The following is a 21962-nucleotide window of genomic DNA, read 5'->3' as shown; positions in this document are numbered from 1 at the left end:
ATGTACGCACAGTTTTCATCTTCCATGAAGCTGCGTGCTGATTTTGTAAGCCACCAGACTTCATCGTCGTATTGATAAAGTATAGCTAAAAATGAGGTATATTCAAAACAAAATACATGAATGTGTTATTGACACTTGAATAAAAGACACCAAGTAAACATAGATTGTAAATAGCCAGTCTTTCATTTACACTAGAGAATAAAAGGTACGAATTATTAATCCAATTCAAATCGACATGGTATAACAAAAGTAAGAGAAAAATCATACAAACACTTTAGAATACACCGTTTTTTTTTTCAACAAATTGTTATAGTTGTGACTGACCGAGAATATGTAGGGACTGGTAGGAAATCTTGGAAACTCGGTTGTACGGCCAATAAATCTGAATTTGATGCATTATACTGCCGACAAGTGTACTCTGTTGGGTTTATCATCAAGCAAGGTGATGAGTGAATTTTGTTTTTTGTTTATCTTTGATTACAACAATACTTGCTTGTGCGTATATATGTTTCGCAATTGTTGCAATATAGTAAGACAAAAATAAGGTCATCTTAATGAGATTTAAGTGTCACTGACTGAAAATGTCTTTATTACATTACATTGGTTATATTATGTATTATTTTCATGCCCGTTGCTACTGTGTATAGGATTCCTTGTACCAAATTAGGGAAATTATTTCACTGCATCTGTATAGTGCCAATCTGGCTTGATCATGTGTGCCGCTCGTTGTCCAATCATGACGCAGACTGATCCAGTATTAGCAGTACTCACCTGTAAGTAAACTTATGCCACTCACTCACCGGCTTGTCAACGATCTTTATGAATGATTATCAGGACTCATAGACGAGATATCTATTTTGTCCTAGAATCAACGAATGGATCAAAGTGCGATATCTTGATACTCACCTGCGGCATAATAGAAGCGTGAGCAACGCGTAGTCCTTGTATTCCGTAGACTCGAAGCCGAGAATCAACCATTCAAAATTTTGCGTACCGTGTAAAAAAGAGAGAGAAATAAGAAAAAGAGGTACGCAAAGCATAGAAAGGACACCAATTAAAGCTGAAGCAAGATTAAGGATACAAAAGATAGGAACAGTCAGAATATCATTCCCATGAGAAAGAAATACCAGCTAAAGGATGCGAGAAGATTCAAGTTGTCCTCCATTCCTTCAACAGACAAGGCGAGTTGAAAGTAGACGAGATTTTTTGAGAGTAATAATAATCAACATAAATCATAATAATCAGACTGCACCACATTATAAATCTGATTGCAGCACACCGACTATTTTTAGCCAAATTATTCCTGATGGATCAACAAACTGTTACAAAATCATACTATTGCCTGAGTTAATGTGAACCAGATTTCGGAAGCCATCACCGCATTTCTTGACAATTATTTTAATTTTCAGATTGGATAAGTGTACGACAATGACTAATCGCAGTCACACATCGCGTTAAATTTCGAAAAATATCGACTCTTCTTGCAATTTGTGTCAGTGAAACTGCTACGGTGCACTTATCTGTATAAGGTGTTGAAAATTTGACATTTACCCATCGAAATCTAACTACGTCATACTTTCGTTAGATCGCTCTCGAGAAATCTTCACTCTAATAAATAGTGGGCGTATCACCGCAAAATATTTGTCTTCTATATTGTCTATCCATGTAATAATACATTAACATTCACAGGCTATTAGCCTTATATCGTCTTTGTATTCAGATATAGAATAGGGCCTCACAAAAACATGTCACTCGCAACATATTTTTTCAGTTTGCATACGGCAGCTACTGACATTTCAAAATATGTACGCACGGTTTTCACCTTACATGAAGCTGCATGCTGATATCGTGAGCCACCAGACTTTTCGCATAACAAATTCGTGTTGAGATAGTAACAGGCCTTGCTGTATCTCGCGAGTTCTGTGTTCTTCGACGCGTCTGGACCATTGACGTACAGCTGATTGCGTCCTGGGAAAAGTTCTTCAGTCCACGTATCTCAAACTCATGCAAGTCAACGTATCTCAAACGCAATGAAGGACTCAACAGCCCCAATCTACAAGCAGTTTTGAACAAATCCAGTCCGACACATTTACAATTAACGCAAAAATTAATAAATGACACGATTTATACAAAATCGCGTTAGTAAATCAGTAAGAATAATGCCATTTCTTTATTTTTGCGTTGAATGAAAATGTGTCGACATGGTTGTGTTTAGAATTGCAAGCAGAATATGTCATGTCTATAGAATTTTGTGGATGTATTGATAAACTATAGCTTAACAATAAGCTATATTTGAAAGAGAATAGAATGTATATATTATTAACACCTGAATAAAATATACTAAAAGAACATGTTATTGTGAATAGCCTGTCTTCAATTTACACAATTCAAATAGGTACGGCAAAACAAATATGAGAAAGAAATCACTCACTCGTCGGTTCAACAATGATACAAACACTTTAGAATACGCCGTTTTTTTTCAACAAAAGCTTGTCACTGACTTATTCATGAGGTTACTGACCAAGCAGGTCAATAAGTAGAATATCAGTTCTGTTGATAATAATGAGCTGAAATTCATCGGGTTGAAGTTCAGCGCGTTCGCAAGTGACGTTCGATGTGAGATCTATAACCCCACAGGACTCTATTAACATAGATGACTGTGCTCGCAAGTCGTAGTCACACGAAATACTTGAATGTCAGGAAAAGCGAAAAAAAATTGTAATAAGTGAATAATGACGAAAGTTCGAGAAACAGAAAATCTTAGTAATTTTTCGTTCAAATCGTGGACAATTTTTCCTTTCCTTTCAATCTTATCCTTCGGAAGAAGTATGATTTGTGGTTTTATCGTGGGATAATATGATATCATACTACTGAATTCGATCAACATGGAATGAATATCAGAAGTTTTTCATCGAGAAACATAATGGATAGCTTTTTTTTTATCTCTGATTGCAACAACCTTTGCTTGAGCACATACGTGTTTTGCGATTGTTGCCTTATCGCTACATGAAAATAAGGACATCTGGATGAGGATCGAATTGTTACCAATCGAAAACGTCTTTATTATGATATATTGCTTGTATAATGTATTATTCTCACGTCCGTTGCCACCGGGGATATGGTTCCTTGTACCGAATTACGGAAATTATTTCATCTCGTCTATATAGTTCCAATCTTGCTTGATCATGTGTGCCGCGCGTTCTCCAATCATGACGCAAGGCGATTGAGTATTGGCGGTAGTTACCTGTAAGCAAAGTTATGCCTCCGTCACTCATTGGCCTGTCGAGGGTCTTTATGAAAGATTAGCAGGGCTCACAGGCGAGAAATCTATTTCGTCCTAGAATCAACAAATGGATCAAAGTAAGTCATCCCGATACTCACCTGCGGCATAATAGAAGCGTCAGTGACGCGTAGTCCTTGTATTCCGTGGACTCGAAGGCGAGGGTCAACAACTGCAAGTGGATCCGATGATGGACCCATTTTGCAGGAGCCTGCAATGTGATAATCCGAAGTAGCATTGTAACGAACTGCGCACTCCCAGTATTCTCTGCTAGCAAAAGCGTATTTTGAGCAGGGCTCAAACGGTGTTTCGGCCAAAGTCAAGTTGTAGGCTTTCAAAGCTGGTGTATCGACCAATTCCAAAATATACTCGATGCTTTTCACAAGACCAGCGACGTCGTCAGGATCGCAAAGATAATTTACCCAGATTGAAGGATGTTCAAACGGATCCGGTGAAGCCAGACTGATTCTTCCTGGAAAAGAAAATATCTGCAATTGCTTTATGGGCTTATCGTCCTCCATTCCTTAATTATAAGTGGAAGAATTTTGCAGCAAAAGTTCAGGGAATCACAAATACCTCTGCATTTCGGATGCTCGTAACCGGCGTACAACTGAATTTTGCGGTTACCATCACCCTGAAGGGCACCTATATTACCGGGTGCGCAACCGGCATTATAACCATGACTAACTATATGAATGTCCGGAAGGTCAGGCGTCGTTATTCCAGATGTCATGGCGCCAACCACCTGAGTGAGTCCGGTGCTGGACAAGGGTCCAGTCTGGAATGCGATATACTCGGCAAGAGCATCCCAGTTGTCGTCGTAGACATCGGGCTCGTTCGTCGTAAACGAAACCGAGTATGCGGTATGATCATGAAAATTACTCCCGACTCCAGGTAAATTGTCGACCACATTGATTCCTATGGATGTCAAATCTTCTTCAGGCCCAACTCCAGAAAGCAGTAGAAGATGGGGAGACCCAATGGCACCTGCGGATACGATGACTTCCTTGGATGCGCGTACCGTGGAGAATTTACCGTTCTGTTGATAAATATTGCAAATTTTTTCACTCCCCATCAACGGTTTTCGAAACTATGATATGGAGGTGGTATTAGCGAGTTGATGACCAGGGGAGCGGGATTATGAGAGTGTGGAAGCTAGCGAGCAAGGAACGGCAAAGTTGGAGAAAAGTGTGTGACGTATTGGTCGAGATGTGTTGTGTTAATTTAATCCTTGGGAAAAGCGCCCTGTGGCATTACAATTGTGAGGGACGTTATGAATGAACGAATTATGCAGTTTATTTATGCCCGAGTAGAAGTGTGGGGTAAGGAAAAATAAGATGTGATACAGTCTCTTAAAGTCAAGTTCGAACAGCATACAGGGAAAGCAAATCAAGTAAAAGGTAGTGAGAGCACCACAACGAGGGGCTGGGAAGAATAATCTTAAAGTACTGAAAAAAGAAGTTCTAAGCCCTGAGCATAAAAAAAGGAAAGAAACATGAGACATTTTTTCCCATAGCTAAGAGTAGGAATTAAGTAAATTGAAATTAAACTGAATTGAATTAAAAAAAACAAACGAAACGAACGTAAAATAACATGATTAAGAATGAAGTCGGAATTGGAATCGAGTGTAGAGTCTGATTTGACAAATCGGCACCTGAATTGGATCGAGCTTCGGCGACGAGGACTGGGAAATAGGGATGATAGAATTAATGATGGTGATAGTGAGGATGGTTTGTTGTTCCGTGGTAAGCCCTGGGCAAGTAGATTTACAAAGTAGAATTCCTTCAGGTACAAAGTTAGAGCAGCATAATGAGAATGAAAGAAGACGAATTCTTTGTCATGCCTGTGGAGCGGAAGTAAGGTACCACTTTTCGATCCGGGTCACGTGAGCGAGAGTAGAAGTTACCTCATGTCATATTTTTTACACCTTATAATATACCAATTCGATCAATGCAAGTTATGGATGTGGCGTAATTGAATCTGAATCTTCATCTCTACCGATGTCCCGCAATGAAAACACTACAAGGCAATGAAATTACGAGCAGGCTGAATGAATGATTCGAAATTCTGTATCTTCACGTATCATTATCACCTTGTAATATTCGACGCCAACGGCCTTTCGATTCTCGATTATGACTCTCGTACAGGTGGTGTTCAGAGTTATGTGGAGGTTCTTGCGGTGTCTGATTGGCCGCAGATACGCTGCGGCGCTACTGCGTCTCGTACCCTGATGGCTTGTTGTTTGGACTATAGCGAAGCCGAGACTGTCATCTCCGTTGAGGTCGTCACTGACGCCGAAACCCGCCTCCTTGGCCGCTTCGAGTATCACGTTTGCAAAAGGTGGTTGAGACGGAAATTTTTCGACAAAAAGCGGCCCATCCGTGCCGTGATACTTTCGACCAACAATATCGATATTGCCGTTGTTTTCGCATTTCTTAAAAAATGGTAATACTTCTTCCCACGACCATCCCTCGTTACCCATTGCAGCCCATTGATCGAATATCGAAGGACTACCGCGTAGGTATACCATTGCATTGATCGCCATTCCTCCACCAAGCATTCTGGCTGCAGCTATCGAACAGCTACCGTTCGAACTGCGACAGGCGAAGCTCTCGTTCTGCGATCGGTATCCCCACAGGAGGGATGATTCTACCAAAGGTAAGATTTACAGCTTTTTTTCAGCTTCTTAGCGAAATAGGATTTTTGGATTTGCTGATACACCTACGGGATGGAACAGGATAAAATCCAGGGACAGATGCACCCACTAGTTCCTCCGGGCCTGCCTCCATAAGTAGAACTTTCCAGGACGGATTCTCACTCAGCCTTGCAGCGACGACGGAACCGGATGCTCCACCTAGGAACGAGAGAAGCGCAGTTTGTGTTCCGATTGCACTCGCGTTCTTCACACCTTATTCACTTCGCGTAGCATCGACGCACATTGAAATCTTTACTGTAAGTCAAGATTGTTTATTTTATAAATAAACTCACCCCCCACTACGATAAAGTCATACTCGGCATCTATGGTATCGATAGGTATGATGCGTTCGCAGGTTTGAGCGATTCTTTGACTTCTTCTGACGAATGTCTCCAAAAGCGACATGAAAAAGTAATACGAGGTAACATTACACATGCTGGCCATGGTCGGCCCCAGAAGGTCCCCATTGCAGGTTCCCGGAAAGCTGACGTTGTACTCCATTCCTATAACACAATGTAAATCTGATTGCAGTACACCGATTATTTCCCGTCAAATTCCTCACGATCGAACAAAAAACTGTCACGGATCACGTTTTTTTTACCAAAAATTAACTTTCAACATACTGAGTTTTCGCTAGGTCACAAATGTGGCTTTTTTGCTGATCGAAACTTAATTTCCTCACAACCTTAAAGACGTAGTTTTGACATGAAATTTAGTCGAACGCCTAGTTTTCACCACCCATGAAACTGCGTGGGGATATCGTAAACCACCAGTCTTTTCGCATGACAAGTTCGTGTCGAGATCGTAGTCCATTGTCCATTGTCCATTCTGACCACGTCCACGTAAATTTGTACCACCCAATTGTTCACAAGTTAATAAAAACGTCGATATTCAGTAAGTCGTATTCCGTTGACTGGCCAAAGAACACCAATCAGCGATGCTCAGACCTTGTGCGTTTCGTATCAATTCCATCGGAATAATTCGTAGACATTCATCTTTTTTTACTTCCATACGGTAATTCTTCAATACCACATCGTGATACAATTCAACATCGTACTACTGAATTCTTTCAACAGGGATTGAATATCAGAAGTCGCAGACCTTTGGCAATACGGCAGACGAATTTTCGACCGCCCCTTCTATGAGAAACTTTCGAGTTTGTCACAATCTCCCCATTAATGAAATATCTTCTACCCGTCTAACATGATGACGTTCACTTACCTTCGATGCGGTTGATATACTACAGGAGATTATAGATTGGTTCTTCAGACTCGATGGCACTGGACTCCGATCGCCTTTGATTCGGGACGTCCCTGACGCGTGTTTTTATATGACTGACGACAGAAGCCAAAGGTTGCTCGTCGAACCCCCTATAGCTGTAAGTCGAGTACGTCTACATGTATATGTATATGCATGTGTAGATCACGTGATTTTTTTTCGAATTCGAATTTACACCAGTTACAACGTGCGTTGCACGTTTCGCGAGAATAGCTTCAATTTCACCGTTTGTATCAATATTTGTTGATAATAATTTTTCGCATGACACTTTGTGATAGGAAAACGCGTATTTCGAAATATCGAGTCCACGTACCCTCGGCAGAGAGCGGACCAGGGGGCAAGGGGACAAAATATTCATGTACATATACTTATTGGACTTACAGCTATAGAAATACACAAAAGATTCTCGATCAGTTGATACATACATTATATATTAACAAATGAGTACGTTTTTACCTGTCAAAAATTTAAAATTTTCGTTCAAATAATCGCCAATTACACGAAGATCAATGTTTTTAAAAACCATTACGCATTTCTGTAGCTATTATTGTGTAGATTAAGTGATATTTTTCTGATTCAAATTTGCACCAGTTACCCTGCGTGCCGCGTGTCTCGCGAGAATGGATACGTGTCGCTATTTTAGAATACTTGTTGACATTAATTATTTTCCGTGCTCAAATATATGCCTAATAACTTCCTTAAATATTATTATCTCATTACCTCTTTTTACATGAAAAAAAAAAAAAATTGTCAGGAAAGCGTAATCCTTTTGTTTTCACAGTGGTGTTACCCCTAAAGAAATTCTTATCCAATCGACGCTAGTTTTAGTTAGTATCAGTTAAAATTATTTTTCTACAGGTTCAATTTTTATGCGCGATATTTTCTCAACGTGAATTCGTCATGCAAACGAAAGAGATTCGTTGTACTTTGATGCCATAGCCACAATTGTATCTAAATATGTGCCATAAGGTTAACAACTGCAAGTAGATCCGGTGCGGAACTCATTTGGAAGAGCCTTAATATTGATTTTTTTCCACGTGTACTGTAATGAACCGTGAACTCTCAATATTTTGGGCGAGCAAAAATTGAATATGAGCAGGCGTCAAGAAGTTTTCTTGACAGTCACATTGGAATAGTGGAAGGGCATCGGCGCAATTTATAGTCTTTAGTAGAGATGCTAACATTGGGAATATATTTTTCAAGGTTTTTCGCAGGTGCCTCAAAGAAAACATCATTATTCCCGACTCAACGAAAAAGTTATTTTTTTAACCTGAAAAGCGGGACGAAAGTGGCATATTTTATCCGCTTAATTTTTTTCTCATTCGCCAAAAAAGGGTACTTTTTTGATATGCAACGTCTTAGTTCTCGGTACGTGGCATTTGATGATGATAACGATGACGATAATGATAATGATGATAAAAAAAGAACATTCTTAAGTGGCGTGGCTCAGCCTCCCCAACCCCTCGGTGGAGGCTTGGTCCGTTAAACGACTCCTGCCGAACTACATCCATGCACTACTTGTATTCGTTGTTTAGATTTTCTTTTCTCTTCTTTTCCTCTCAAGTTAATAATGTAGCAACTAGCCACACTTAAATCGTAATAGTGTGATACACTCGACTTGCATTACCCACCGGTAACCCATGTAACTTGCCTAGGTAATGTGGTCGATACCTTAAAGTGGGTTTTGGGGTCAACTGAACCCCAATCAAGAAAACGAAAACAGCAAGCACAAACTGCTCAAAAAGGACATCATCCACTCGCGCGGCGGTCGATATAGAACGCTCAGCTTCTGTGCGTGAGTGATTTCCACTTTTCGAGTCCATAGATGTGGCAAGAGTTGAGTCAGAAATAAAGTCCCATATGTAACACAGGAATAGAGGTCGATTTTATTTCTTTGTCCCGTGATGTACTATTTAAACAAAGGCCATTTGCTCGGGAATAGACATTTTGTTGGCCATTCACATTGATAAATAATCAATGATTCATTCAATACAGGTAGAATTAAATGATGGAGAGTTACTGAGAAAAAAAAGGAGAATGTTGAGAGAATTTTTTTTTCAGCGTTATTTTGGAGGGGATCCATCGTGCCTCAAAGATTATATATATACAACCGTGATAAACATTTTAAATTACCTGACATTCAGTCCTTGAAACGTCACGTCGTTGCAAAATTGAAATGAAGGTTTTGAGAGATATTTTTTCACTCCTGGATGTGTTCTGCGATTGTTATACATTGGTTGACAGTATTATTTGCTAACATCTGTTCGAAGATCGTTAAAACTGATAATGAGAAGTGATAATATTCTTCTTCCTCATATTTTGTACATCGATCAATGAGATCACGTGTTATTTATTTGAAAGTTTGAAGTTTTCTTGAAGTGTTTTACAGCTTAGTATGGAAATTTATTTATCACGCATGATAAAAATTTCTGATTGACACTCGTACGGCTGGATTTGGACAGCTGGTACACGTGGCGTGAGACGAAGTCGAGAAATCGAATCGTTGGAAGACGAGTTCATATTGAAAGGAATTTAATTTTGTACATTGTTCAGCGTCCGAAAGACTGCGGGATTGAATTTGAAATAATCTAAAAAAGTTATTCGTATCCTTGAGCTGCTGTTTGTTATATGAATGAATGTTTGTCCGGCTGAACTGCTTTGAGGGGTGCTTCGAGAAGTAATCCGTAATATAAATTCGGGCCCAGCTAACGGGCCCGTAAATATTTATCCAGGCAAAAACGACTGAAATATCAAGAAATCCGCCAAGTTACCAAAACCACATCGCAATGAAAGTACAAGAAAAAACTCAGGTCTTGCCCGTCTCTGTCGTGAAATCAGGAAAGAACCCCAAACCCTGCTTATTCGCTTTTGTATTTTTTATCTGAATGATTATATTACACCCTCATTATAATAAGGGAGTAGTCTCACATCCCAATGACTATTTTTAATAACTTTTTTTTCGTGGTAAGACTTATTCAATAATTTCAAATTTCTCACACATAAAAAGAAAGTTACAAAGTAATACGAAAAACATTTTTGTTACAGCCACCTGAAATTACCACTATTTAAAGATGGCTGACACGATGTCTCAATCTCTAAGTATATGAAAAAAAAAGCGGTTATCTCATAGTACACTCTTCGATATTGCCTAAAACAGAACTATGCGAATGCGATGAGAAAATTTTTTTGAAAATGGCGAACTTTTAAAATTTTGGACCTCTTCTTTTCAACTTAAATTGGTGAAATAGTGGATTGAATATAAGTAAATAATTTTTATGCTGCTTCAGACTAAAGCTATAGATGTGTATAATAAACCATTAAACTCTCAGCTTGATAGGTGCAACAGTTTTTCTTCTGTAGAATGTCAGCCAGATTTAAATGGGGGTAACTTCAAGCAGCCATACCAGCGAGATTTACCGCAAAAACTAACAAACAAATTTCTGCATCACTTTATAACTCCTTCTTTTATATACAAAAAATTTGAAATTTTTAAATAAATTTCACCATCAATAATAATTATTCAATCACAAATCAAATCAAACACAATCGATTCTGCCTGAAATGACTGGTTGATAACATTTTTTTCTATATTACATACTGACGTACCCAATTTGAAATGGTTTCTTTCTACCACCTGCGGCTTACATTCATGTTTTATAAAATTGACGACTTCCTCGAATTAACTCAATTGTTTATTTTCATACCGATTATCGTATTATCAATGTTGTATTGGATAGATAAATTTCATCGATTCGTTCTGTTCTAACTCTATCAATTGCCGTTGATTACGGTCCGAATACCGATGCCTGAGAGTGTATTTACGTGCTGGCGTAAAAGGCATATTTATGCCGATGTTGGGAGAATGTTTGAACAGATTTTCTGCAGGTCCCTTAAAAAAATCATTATTCGTTGTGACAGAGCCAATTTTAATTAACTCTTCTTGAAAACTGCCATTTCCAGCACATTTGCATGTCAACGAAGCAATTATTACTTTTAATTATTGTTGTGAATGCGAAATGTTTACTCGTTTTGATAAACAATATAGATTATACACTTGGTTGTATGTTTGATAGTGTTGCGAGGTGCATCGATAATTGATAAGATATTATCAACAGTCTTGTTATAGTTACAAATTCGGCCAAAAATACGTAGGTACTGGTATGAACTCTTCGAATCTCTGTTGTAGGGCTAATGAATCTGAACATGACGCATTATACTGCCGACGAATGTACTGTGTTGAAATTTTTTTTTTTTTTTTAGGAAATTGACGGGTTATTCTTTTTTTTTTATCTTAGATTGCAAAAATCTTTGCTTATGCACATACATATCCTGCGATTTTTGCGATATTGTAAGTCGGAAATAAGAACGTTTTGATGAGGTTCGAGTAGTGACTGCTCAGACATATCTTGATAACATTATATCAATTGTATTATGTATCATCTTCATGCCCGTTGCTACTGTGGACAGGGTTCCGTGTATCCAATTCCACAAATAATCACATTGCATCTCTATAGTTCCAATCTTGCTTGATCATGTGCGCAGCCCGTTCTCCAATCATGACGCAGGGTGCTGCAGTACTAGCAGTAGTCACCTGTAGGTAAATTAAGTTATGCCACTGTCATTCGTCGGCCTGCCATCGGTCTTTTTTACAAAAGATTAGTAGAACAGACTAGAGTACTATTGATATGTATAGATCCCTGATAATGTTCGATTATGAATAGGTAAGAAAAAGACCGAAAGATAAAGAACAAAACAGAGAGATCGGAGTTAGACATAATCCGTAGGGCTGATGGATGAGGTATTAATTACATCTCGCTATTTTTTCTGAAAACCAAGTCTGCGCTTTAACGGATGAACCGGATTACATGAACTTAAGACTTACCTTAGGCATTATGGAAGCATCTGCAACACGCAGTCCCTCTATGCCGTAAACTCGAAGCCGAGGATCGACAACTGCGTGTGGGTCCGATGTAGGACCCATTTTGCAGGAACCTGCATAGTGATAGTATCCACGTGCATCGTAATGAACCGCGCACTCCCAGTATTCTCTGCTAGCAAAAGTGTAATTTGAGCAGACCTCGAGAGGTGTTGCGGCCAAGGTCATGTTGTAGGCCTTCAAGGCGGGTGTATTAGCCAATTTCATAGTATATTCGATGGCTTTTACAACCCCAGCAACGTCGGCAGGCTCACATAAATAGTTGACCCAGATTGAAGGGTAATCCAAAGGATCCTGTGTAGCCAGACTGATTTTTCCTGGAATAAAAAACATCTTCAGTTCCTTTATGGGTTCCGAGTACTGCAGTACTTGATTATTATCGACGTCGATCTGTTGCTTTAATTCAGGCGGTAAAACGCACCTCTGCATTTGGGGTGCTTGTATCCTGCCGCAAAGATGATGTTGCGTTTACCATCGCTCTGAAGGGCGCCGATTCCACCAGGTGCACAAGCAGCATAATAACCTTCGATACCAATACGGATATCCGGAAGGTTGGGCGTCGTTATTCCTGATGGTAGAGAGCTCGTAACCTGAGCGAGTCCAGTGTTGGATAAGGGACCAGTTTGGAAAGCGATATACTCAGCTAGAGCAGCCCAGTTGTTGTCGTAGGCATCACGCTTATTAATGGTGAATGCAATCGGGTGTGCGATATGATCATGGAAATTCATGCCGACACCAGGTAAATTTTTTACCACGTTGATTCCCATGGATGTCAAATCTTCTTCAAGCCCAATTCCAGAGAGAAGTAGAAGATGGGGAGACCGGATGGCACCTGCGGAAACGATGACTTCCTTGGATGCACGTACCGTGTAAGACTCGTCGTTCTGTTAATAATTATTAGTGCGAATTCGTTCACTTTTCAGTAATGATCTTTGAAACTTTTGGATGAGGAAGATAGTGAAGGAGGAATGGTAAAGTCGGGGTAAATTCATGAGTTATAAGTCGAGATATGTTGTGTTGATTTTATCTCTAGGAAAAGGTTTGCTTGTGGCCTTGAAATTGTGAGATATGTAAAGTGGATGAACGAAAGAGACAGTTTATCTACGTCCGAGTCAAACTGTGGGGTAAGGAAAAAACAAGATGTCTTCTTAATCTCTTAAAGTTAAATTTGAACGGCATGCAGGAAGCACAAATGAAGTAAAGGGTACTTAGTAAGTGCGACATAATATGGAGTTGAGATGATAATCATAAAGTACCGAAGAAGAACGTTATTAATTCTGAGCATGACGAAGTAAATGAAACAGGAAGCTTTTTTTTGATAGCCAAGATTTAGAATCAAAGGGTGATACTAACTTGTGTACACGAAAGTAAGGAGTCATTTTCTCCAATTTGTTCAAGAAGAATGAACGAACATTTTTTGATTCTGTTTTTCATACACGTCAATATGAGTCTTGACATACAAGAAAAAATATCTTTTTAAAAAATTTCAAAAGAAAATGACGGTGGAGTGGCTGATGAAATTTTTTTTCCACCTTTAGCTTCAAATTTTTCCTATAAATTAAATTGAATCAAGAGAAGCAAAGAAGCGAACATGAAATAAAATAATAAAGAATGAAATCAGAATTGGAATTAAGGTTGAGTTGGTGAGAAATAAATTGTCGGTCCGACCGAGGAAGGCAGGGCAGACAGACGAAGGAAGACCAGTACGAAAGGAAAATAGTAAGCATCACGTGAGGAATCATCATCACCGTGTAATATTCAACGCCAACTGCTTTCTGATTCTCGATTATAATCCTCGTGCATGTGGAGTTCAGGGTTATGTGGAGGTTTTTGCGGTGTCTGATTGGCCGCAGATACGCCGCGGCGCTACTGCGTCTCGCACCCTGATGGCTCGTTGTTTGGATTATAGCGAAGCCGAGACTGTCATCTCCGTTGAGGTCATTGCTGAGGCCGAAACCCGCCTCTTTGGCTGCCTCGAGTATCACGTTTGCAAAAGGCGGTTGGGACGGAAATCTTTCGACAAAAAGCGGCCCATCCGTGCCGTGATACTTTCGACCAACAATATCGATGTTACCGTTATTTTCGGACTTCTTAAAAAATGGTAAGACTTCCTTCCACGACCATCCCTCGTTGCCCATCGCAGCCCATTGATCGTATATCAACGGACTGCCACGCAGGTATATCATTGAATTGTGCACCATGCCTCCACCGAGAATTTTGGCTGCAGAGATCGGACAGCTTCCATTCGAACCGAGACAGGCGTACCTTTCGTTTGTCGACTGGTATCCATACCCGATAGATGATTCTATCGAAAATATAATTTACGGTTTTTTTTAACTTGTTAACGAAACAGGATTTCGGGCTTTGCTGGTACACCTACGGCTTATAGTGTAAACAAAACCAGGGACGGCTGCACCTGCTGGTTCGTCCGGGCCTGCTTCCAAAAGCAGAACTTTCCAGGACGGATTCTCACTCAGTCTTGCAGCGACGATGGAACCGGATGCGCCACCTAGAAACGAAAGAAGCGCAGCTCATGTTGCGATGGCAATCTTGTTCTTCACACCTTATTCAACTCGCGTAGTATCGATGCGTATTGAAACCTCTCTTTTAAGTAAAAACTGTTTATTTTATAAAACATCTCACCTCCCACTACGATAAAGTCATACTCGGAATCTGGCGTTTGGATTGGCGTGATTCGTTCGCATGTTTGAGCAATTCCTTGTTTGCTTCGTACAAATGTCTCCAGAATCGACAGGAAAAGGTAGTATGAGGTGACATTGCACATGACTCCCAAACTTGGTCCCAGGAGGCCAGCATTGCAGGATGTCAACGAGGTGTGGCTGTACTCCATTTCTGTGAAATATAAGTCCATTTAAAAATGAACAAGGCCTCCAGGAAATAACAATAATGGTTAATATAAATAACTATCATTAGGCTGCACCGAAAACCGAGTCCAATAACCGGATTCACTTTTTTCCTCGTAATGGAATACGCTCATTTTAAAAGCTACCTTAAGTGATGAACGAAATTCTTTCCTGGCTGCCGTAATTCTAATCCCTCGTCCCAAAGTTAAAAGATGTGCTCGTATAGAGAGAAATATTGAAAATGTAACTGTCGCACTGTCGACTTGTCAAGCCGGATACATATACTCTGAATTAAAAGTAAATGTTTCATACATCAACGTTTGTAAAACATATACATTAATGATTTGTTATCCATCAATATTTTTATCTAGTTGTAGGCAGCAAGTTTACATTGATTTTGTAAGTATTTGTCCCAGTTCATAGCATCTGCCTTGACAGTGAAGATCCATGCGACCCATTAAAAAGGTGACATTTACGTTTCCATACAAATGAAGAGCCCCTGATTCCCAATTTCTCACTTCGGCTGCATCTCCAGTCATTGTCACATGATTCATGGCAGATGTGGGTGGGCAACCTTTGACACCCTAAAATCCGAATTTGGAAGTAAAAATACCCAAGTATCGTATAACGGAAAACCTGAGGGCATCTTAAGCAGTCGACTTAATGATAGTGCTATCAGAAATATTTTTTTCATGATATATACTGACGAAAATGATTAATCCTGAATCCTAATACAAATTAATTTTTGAAACCTGCTGAGGGAGTGTTTCAAATATTAGCCTTGTTTAAATATTTGGCCTTGTTTATTTATCGTTTCCATTGGACGCAAAATTAAGGTAAATCAAAATTCGCTGCGATCATTCTGTTTCCTCGCGGTAGATCTTAACATACTTCTAGCCGTAGAGTGAGTACCAATTGCAGTTCATACTTCATGAAGTATTTTGCTAAAATATCGCTGCTCGTAATTGTTTTATCAGTCTTTCAGAAGCTGCTCTAGCATTGAACATCATCCTTTTCTAAGCAAATATGTAACAATATTTTTCTACAGTTTGCCTTAAGAGCTGTTTGTGTTGACTATTCTTTCAGACATTATATGAATTGTTTATATCTGTTGATTGATTAACGACTTCTACAGCACTGATCAATATACCAATATTTTCCATCCAATTACTCCCAGACAAATTCTTCTGGAAATGTTTGGATGTTAGATAACTTCTTTAATGTTATGTATTCGAATAAGCTTACTAGGCTGTTCATTTTCTGAGTGCTCGCTCCACAAATCCAGCCAAGAAGATCGTAGGTTTTTCCTGACCTGCTGTTCTACGAAGCGATATCTTCTCAAATGATATGGAAATAGATTCAGGACTTAAATCCCAACCAAAAACTATTTCAGAATTTGAAGCACGATTATTAGATGAAACCGTACATGTTTGTAACACTTAGTTCAGGAGACAACTTATTTTTATTAATGTTTAAAAACGGCAAACCCGTTATTTTCTTACTTTTTCACTTCTAGGATGGAAACTGATGAATCAATCCTTGTACTACAGTGAGAACAGTTGTGAAGAATTGAAATACCTCGAAAATGATCCTGAAATTGAGGTGATCTGGTCATTTTTAATCGAGATCAACTTTGACAAAAAAAAAAAAAAAACATAAAAATTGGATAATGTTTCCATAAGGTGACATAAATGTTTTGATTGTTTGATATGAAACAGATTCTAATTTTAACTTTCTAGATTTTCTTTGCCTCGCTCGCCGTAATTATTCCTGAATTCATTCAGTATTCAATTTTAAATCACTAAAAATCCATAGAAATTCTACTAAGTCTTGACCTTCTGCAGAAGGATCAGAGGATTCGAGGTGTTCGAGCTCCAGCATCGAAAAAATCCAGGTTTTCACGGTCAAAAACTGCCGAGTACGTTATCAGAAGTCGCAACATGATGAGAATTTCGAAAACAGGTTCATCCAATAGAAATTTTATAAATATTCCTCTTCTTCGCCTGGGAAACATCAGAAATATTTTATAAATATATTACACCAACGTGAGAAAAAATGGTTACAAAAACATTAGAAAATGTGACTTTATTATGCGGATATTATGACGTTTTCGGAATGTTACAAAAACCCGGATGAAACAATTACAGGAACATGACAGTTATAATATTTCGAAAGAAAATTATCAGACGAATGTGTTGTGTGGGTGCATACATTATTGCATTGTATGTTTGTTCATTAAGTTGTTTTTATTATCATGGATCTTACAGGTTTGTTTAATAGTTTTTACCACTCGATTTTCATCGACTCGCGGTTTAATGTTCGTCACTTCATTTTTCATTTTATTTTCATTCATTCTTTGTTCTTAATTCTTCATTTTATTTTGGTACCTGTGTAACTGTAGCGATACATCATAACAGATTTATAATGCAACGCTTAAAAAATTTATTGACTTGGAGATAATTTGATTACACCTTTTGTAATATAGATCAAATACTTCAGTGAAACTTCACAATCATCCAAGTTAAGTCTATAAATTGTATATTTGTAAGTCTAAAATCACAAGTTCTTTACGTTATTATTTTACTGGAAGTGCTTCAAGGCAAATTAGAAAACTTAATTATTGCTACTGAACTACAAAGTGGATAAAAAAAAATTCCGTCATTTATTATTAAAAATGTTCAATCAAAGTGCAAATGCTCATCTGTACTTGAATAATAAAAATTGGCAACACAAATTTATGCAATTTTCCGTGCTTATCATCTAAAAACACGCCACATATAGAAAGAGTTCCTGAAGTTCATAATGTTAAAAGTCCTCTTCTTGAATATTTTCACCTTAATATTATCTTCTTCTTATTTTTAGTATCACAATGAAGCATTATCATAAGGGCCGAAAAAAAACGCAAGAATTAGTACAAATACGACCTATAATTTGTACTGTATCATATAATTAAACAGATGAATGCCTGTCTACGTTGAATATTATTAGTTCACTGGAAATCAAATAAAAATAATAACGATAGTACCTTCCTTTATAGACAAAAGCATTAGAAAAAGTACTGATAATGGATCAACACTGTCACTGATATTTACTTAGATACCTATTAAAGTTCTTCAATGTTTTTTTCCACATGTTTCATCAGTTTCTGCAGCAGTTTGACTAAGCAACCGATTCTGATACTTGGATCGGTACACCCAGAGCCGGATTTGGTACTAAATTTCATAAGAGAAGAACTGGAGCTAATAGATATTGTGTACGAGCAAGACGAAAATTCTACAGTGTCTTTGAAAGTGATATCAGGGTTTGGTAAAGTATTGCAAATTTCACAACGCAGCTGTTCTTCTACGCTTTGCAAGGTGTTGTTGATTTTTTTTATCGCCTTTTGTCCCTCTATATAAGTTGACTGTTTTTTAAATTCATCTAGGCGCGGAATTGGGGCGTTGTTATCAACACAGTCAGATAAATTGTTGAGCGATCTACATTTAGTTTTCATGGGAACAATTTTCTGCGGACGATCATCTTCGAAATCTATCAAGTTCGTATTCACGTTTGAATCGAAACAATTTCCCCTACTCTTCTCAAATATTTGATGATTGTTGGAAGCTTTAGATGCAATTTTTGATGTGGAAGAACTTCCATTAGGTATAGGTAATTCAGTGGGAAGTTTGACACTGGTAAGAGGCAGTTTAGATAATATGGGACTTAGTTTTCGCCTACCAAATATACCAATTGGCTTTGGTAATTGCGGTCCTTTCAAAGTGTTGCAGAAACAATAGACTTCACTGCTGTTTGCTGATTCTGTCAATTGTACGGTCTCAAATATCTCATAAAACCCGTTTGCGTCCATCAATAGTGCAATCATTTTTTTGCACGATTTTAACTTAGCTTTGTATTTACGACCACCGCTGTCTTCGGCTATAAATTCATCAACTTGACATCTGAATGTAAAAGTGGGAGCATGTGAAGGACCAGAAGCCGATACATCTGTATACTCAGGTTTCGCCAGTTTAAATTCGTCGCAAAGCATCTGCAACGGAAATTGTTTAGTTGAATATAATTTTGTATTTACTCATTTCAGACACAATTGAATTACTTGGGAGGTTTTGGGAACACAGTCAAATAACTTGGCTTGAACCTGAAATTACTATTATTAATCCATTCGGTTGTTACTCTGAAAATACTTCGATTTTGATATTAAATAAGTATAAAAATTCATTTACCTGTAATACATTGTGTAATATAGGATCGCTTAGATTCACAATGCACGAAGTATTCGTAGAGTGAAAAAACTGGGATGGTACAGCTACAGACTTGTCACTATTCGAGTTACTCAAATACTTCTCCATAAAGGCATGAGCTGCCTTTTGTTTTGCTGCCTTCTTTGACAAGCCACAGCCTTCGGCAGTTTTAAAGTCCCCATTGCGTAGAATTGGGCAACTAACGCGGCACTTGAACTCGTTCTGATGTGTTCCAAACTCGTCCGATATAAAATCGTACTCAGGTTTTTCGCCAATTCTGCTCATAATCTCGTTCAGCTCCCTCAGTACCAGATCGCACATGTCTCATTAGCAAGATGTACTCGGAGCTGCAAACATGAAACACTTTTGTAAATAGGGGACGTCAATCTCTTGAAATTTCTATTTTTACCATGCATCAAATGATTAATACACCATATCGTGGGTATGAAGTATCGATCGATACTTCCGACAAATAATAAAACAATATGGATTTATTTTGCTAACTCAAGCAAAGCGATACTGTCAGGTGTAAATACATCTTTCAATTTCCTGGGACACATGTTTTATAACTATGTCAACACACATATAATTCATACACATCAAGTTTCTAAAAAACTGATTTAGTTACAGATTTGATTGGTTAGGTAAGTATCAAGACCAGTAGTTATTTTCTTGTGAGAAAGATACTAACCAATTAATTCAGCTCGAAGCTTCAATAAGATCAATTAAAAATTGAGTATCAGATGTCCTAGGTATTGGGCATTCGAATTTCGAATTTCGAGTTAAGAAAACATAACAAAAACAAACCACGTGGTCGGATTGCCTGATAATAGATCAATCGGTGTCGCCGGATCTTCCAGTTGAAACACTAACCAAAAACTGAAACGACTGAAACCATCGAAGTGAGCCGCGGATCAAACCCTATTTTCAACTTCCACTTCACGGGCGTTGACTGATTCATATCCTTGGTCAACGTCCGGGTGCCACACCACCGGATAAAGACACGACAGCTTCGTTTTTTTTTAATTCGAGAACGCGTTCGGCAGTTTCGGGATTCCCCCGTCTAACTTCACTCTAATTCGAGTCACTACGTTTGTGCATAAGAAACCCATGTGTATATATGGAAATCTGTGAAGAACCGCGAACGGAGGGAACGGATAAATACTATTATTAAAGACTGGCAACTCCCAGCAATATTGCGCCCCCCGATTGTTTGCTTTGGTTCTCCTTATATCTAGGCTCCGTGGTTGTAGCGCTGATAGTCTTTACGCCCGTTTTCAATTCAGTATTTAATCTGTTAAACAGCCGTACAGCTACATATTACATAGCATAAATGTATGTAGAATGCAGCTGTTAAGCTTGTCGTGAAGTATGAATTTTTCTAAATTATAAGTAAATTATGAATTCAAGGCTCATAACCGTTTTCATGGATTTGGAATACTAGCGTCCTCTGATGTAGAATATGTTTTTCAGAACCAATTTCCGATGGTAATATGCGAATGTCGGTAATCGTTACAAAAGCAGTGGATAATGCAGAGCATATCTACTATAGCATTGTGTATTACAAACATCAGCGATGTTATGTAATTAGCAATGACGAATTAATTGTGATTAAATTAGGGTAATCTTAGATCATGAAAATTCTATATACTACTACAATATTCGTGAGAGTTAGATTATAATTCATCGCCATTTAGCCGATAAAATATCACCCGACGCAGAAAAGTTCATAAAGTCGGTACAAGACCGATAACGAAACACAAAAATCATATACAATATTTGCACACTGTTTAAATATCATTCAATCCATTTTTTCTTCGAGCCACACATCTGCACTTTACATATTGATTACCGTAAGCACGTTAAGTAGTAATGCACTCATCAATTCACCCAATACCATTTGGGGATCGATTGAAACGAGCTGACGCAGATTGATGTTTGCGGATTGCCGTGGCCCGCGACGTCAGGCGTATTACTCTATAACGGGCGAGAAGGAGCTGAAAATGGAGTGTTGAGACGCATATAATTGAACGTTTTTAGATTTTTAATTTCCTTTTTATTTGCTTAAAATATAGCAGAATTTTTTCACTTTTCAAAGATAACCGAGACTTTGAGATTATCGATATTTATCACCTTCATTACGCTTTTAACGAAATTCAATGAATAAAACCGACTTGATTCCGTGAGACCATGTTCTGATGAAAGACTCCATTATTCACGGAACATGATTTGGTGCGGTAACTTATACGAGAGTATGAAATCAGGCAAAATGCATAGATGTTAAAAAATTAACAGATACACAGTATGAGGAAACGTGAAAATATTTTGCTTTTTAAGTATATTTAAATCCAAAATAATGACAAAACTGTATTTGGATACTGAAATGTCACGCCGATAGGAGAGGTTGGCCGTTTATAACTGACACGTTAATTGATTAAAATTTTGATTATGGGAAAACTGAAAATAATCCGTTTTTAATTATTAGTATGTACTAAATAATATTTTATTTACATTGTAACACGTCACGCCTTATACATTCATATTAATTTTTAAATTTCATGTATCTCGCGAGTATGAATTATGTGAGGATCTTAAAAATCTACCAGAATATGTGTATTATGTGTACGGTACGTATTTATAATAACTATATCAGTCGTTTGCTTTTTAACGT

At 38.2% G+C, this 21962-nt stretch overlaps 2 protein-coding genes across 3 annotated transcripts; both read right to left on the bottom strand.

Annotated features, from left to right (window-relative positions):
• Window positions 1–669: 669 nt before the first annotated feature.
• On the bottom strand, window positions 670–15055 carry LOC124416310. The gene is made up of 22 exons (XM_046897243.1): window positions 14833–15055; window positions 14570–14698; window positions 13938–14494; window positions 12611–13073; window positions 12136–12506; window positions 11752–11844; window positions 11021–11142; window positions 9387–9470; window positions 8905–9062; window positions 8626–8754; window positions 8307–8430; window positions 7431–7636; window positions 7197–7288; window positions 6894–6995; window positions 6711–6803; window positions 6588–6660; window positions 6269–6478; window positions 6006–6134; window positions 5373–5929; window positions 3857–4319; window positions 3382–3752; window positions 670–771 (listed from the first exon to the last, which is right to left on the bottom strand). Exons 1-22 carry the CDS (start codon window positions 15038–15040, stop codon window positions 673–675), a joined length of 4833 nt encoding a protein of 1610 aa, XP_046753199.1. The 5' UTR covers window positions 15041–15055; the 3' UTR covers window positions 670–672.
• Window positions 15056–17910: 2855 nt separating this feature from the next.
• LOC124416656 lies at window positions 17911–20382 on the bottom strand. Of its 2 annotated transcripts, none has more exons than XM_046897916.1 (3): window positions 19983–20382; window positions 19274–19638; window positions 17911–19080 (listed from the first exon to the last, which is right to left on the bottom strand). In XM_046897916.1, exons 2-3 carry the CDS (start codon window positions 19610–19612, stop codon window positions 18157–18159), a joined length of 1263 nt encoding a protein of 420 aa, XP_046753872.1. In that variant the 5' UTR covers window positions 19613–19638; window positions 19983–20382; the 3' UTR covers window positions 17911–18156. The 2 variants fall into 2 exon arrangements, with proteins under 2 accessions (XP_046753872.1, XP_046753873.1); XM_046897917.1 differs by having other exon boundaries at window positions 20099–20382.
• Between the last annotated feature and the right edge of the window lie 1580 nt (window positions 20383–21962).

This window comes from Diprion similis, chromosome 2 (assembly GCF_021155765.1).
Source record: "Diprion similis isolate iyDipSimi1 chromosome 2, iyDipSimi1.1, whole genome shotgun sequence".
Taxonomy (NCBI): domain Eukaryota; kingdom Metazoa; phylum Arthropoda; class Insecta; order Hymenoptera; family Diprionidae; genus Diprion; species Diprion similis.
The sequence above is the reverse complement of the archived record's forward strand: the minus strand, read 5'-3'. Positions and strand labels throughout refer to the sequence as shown.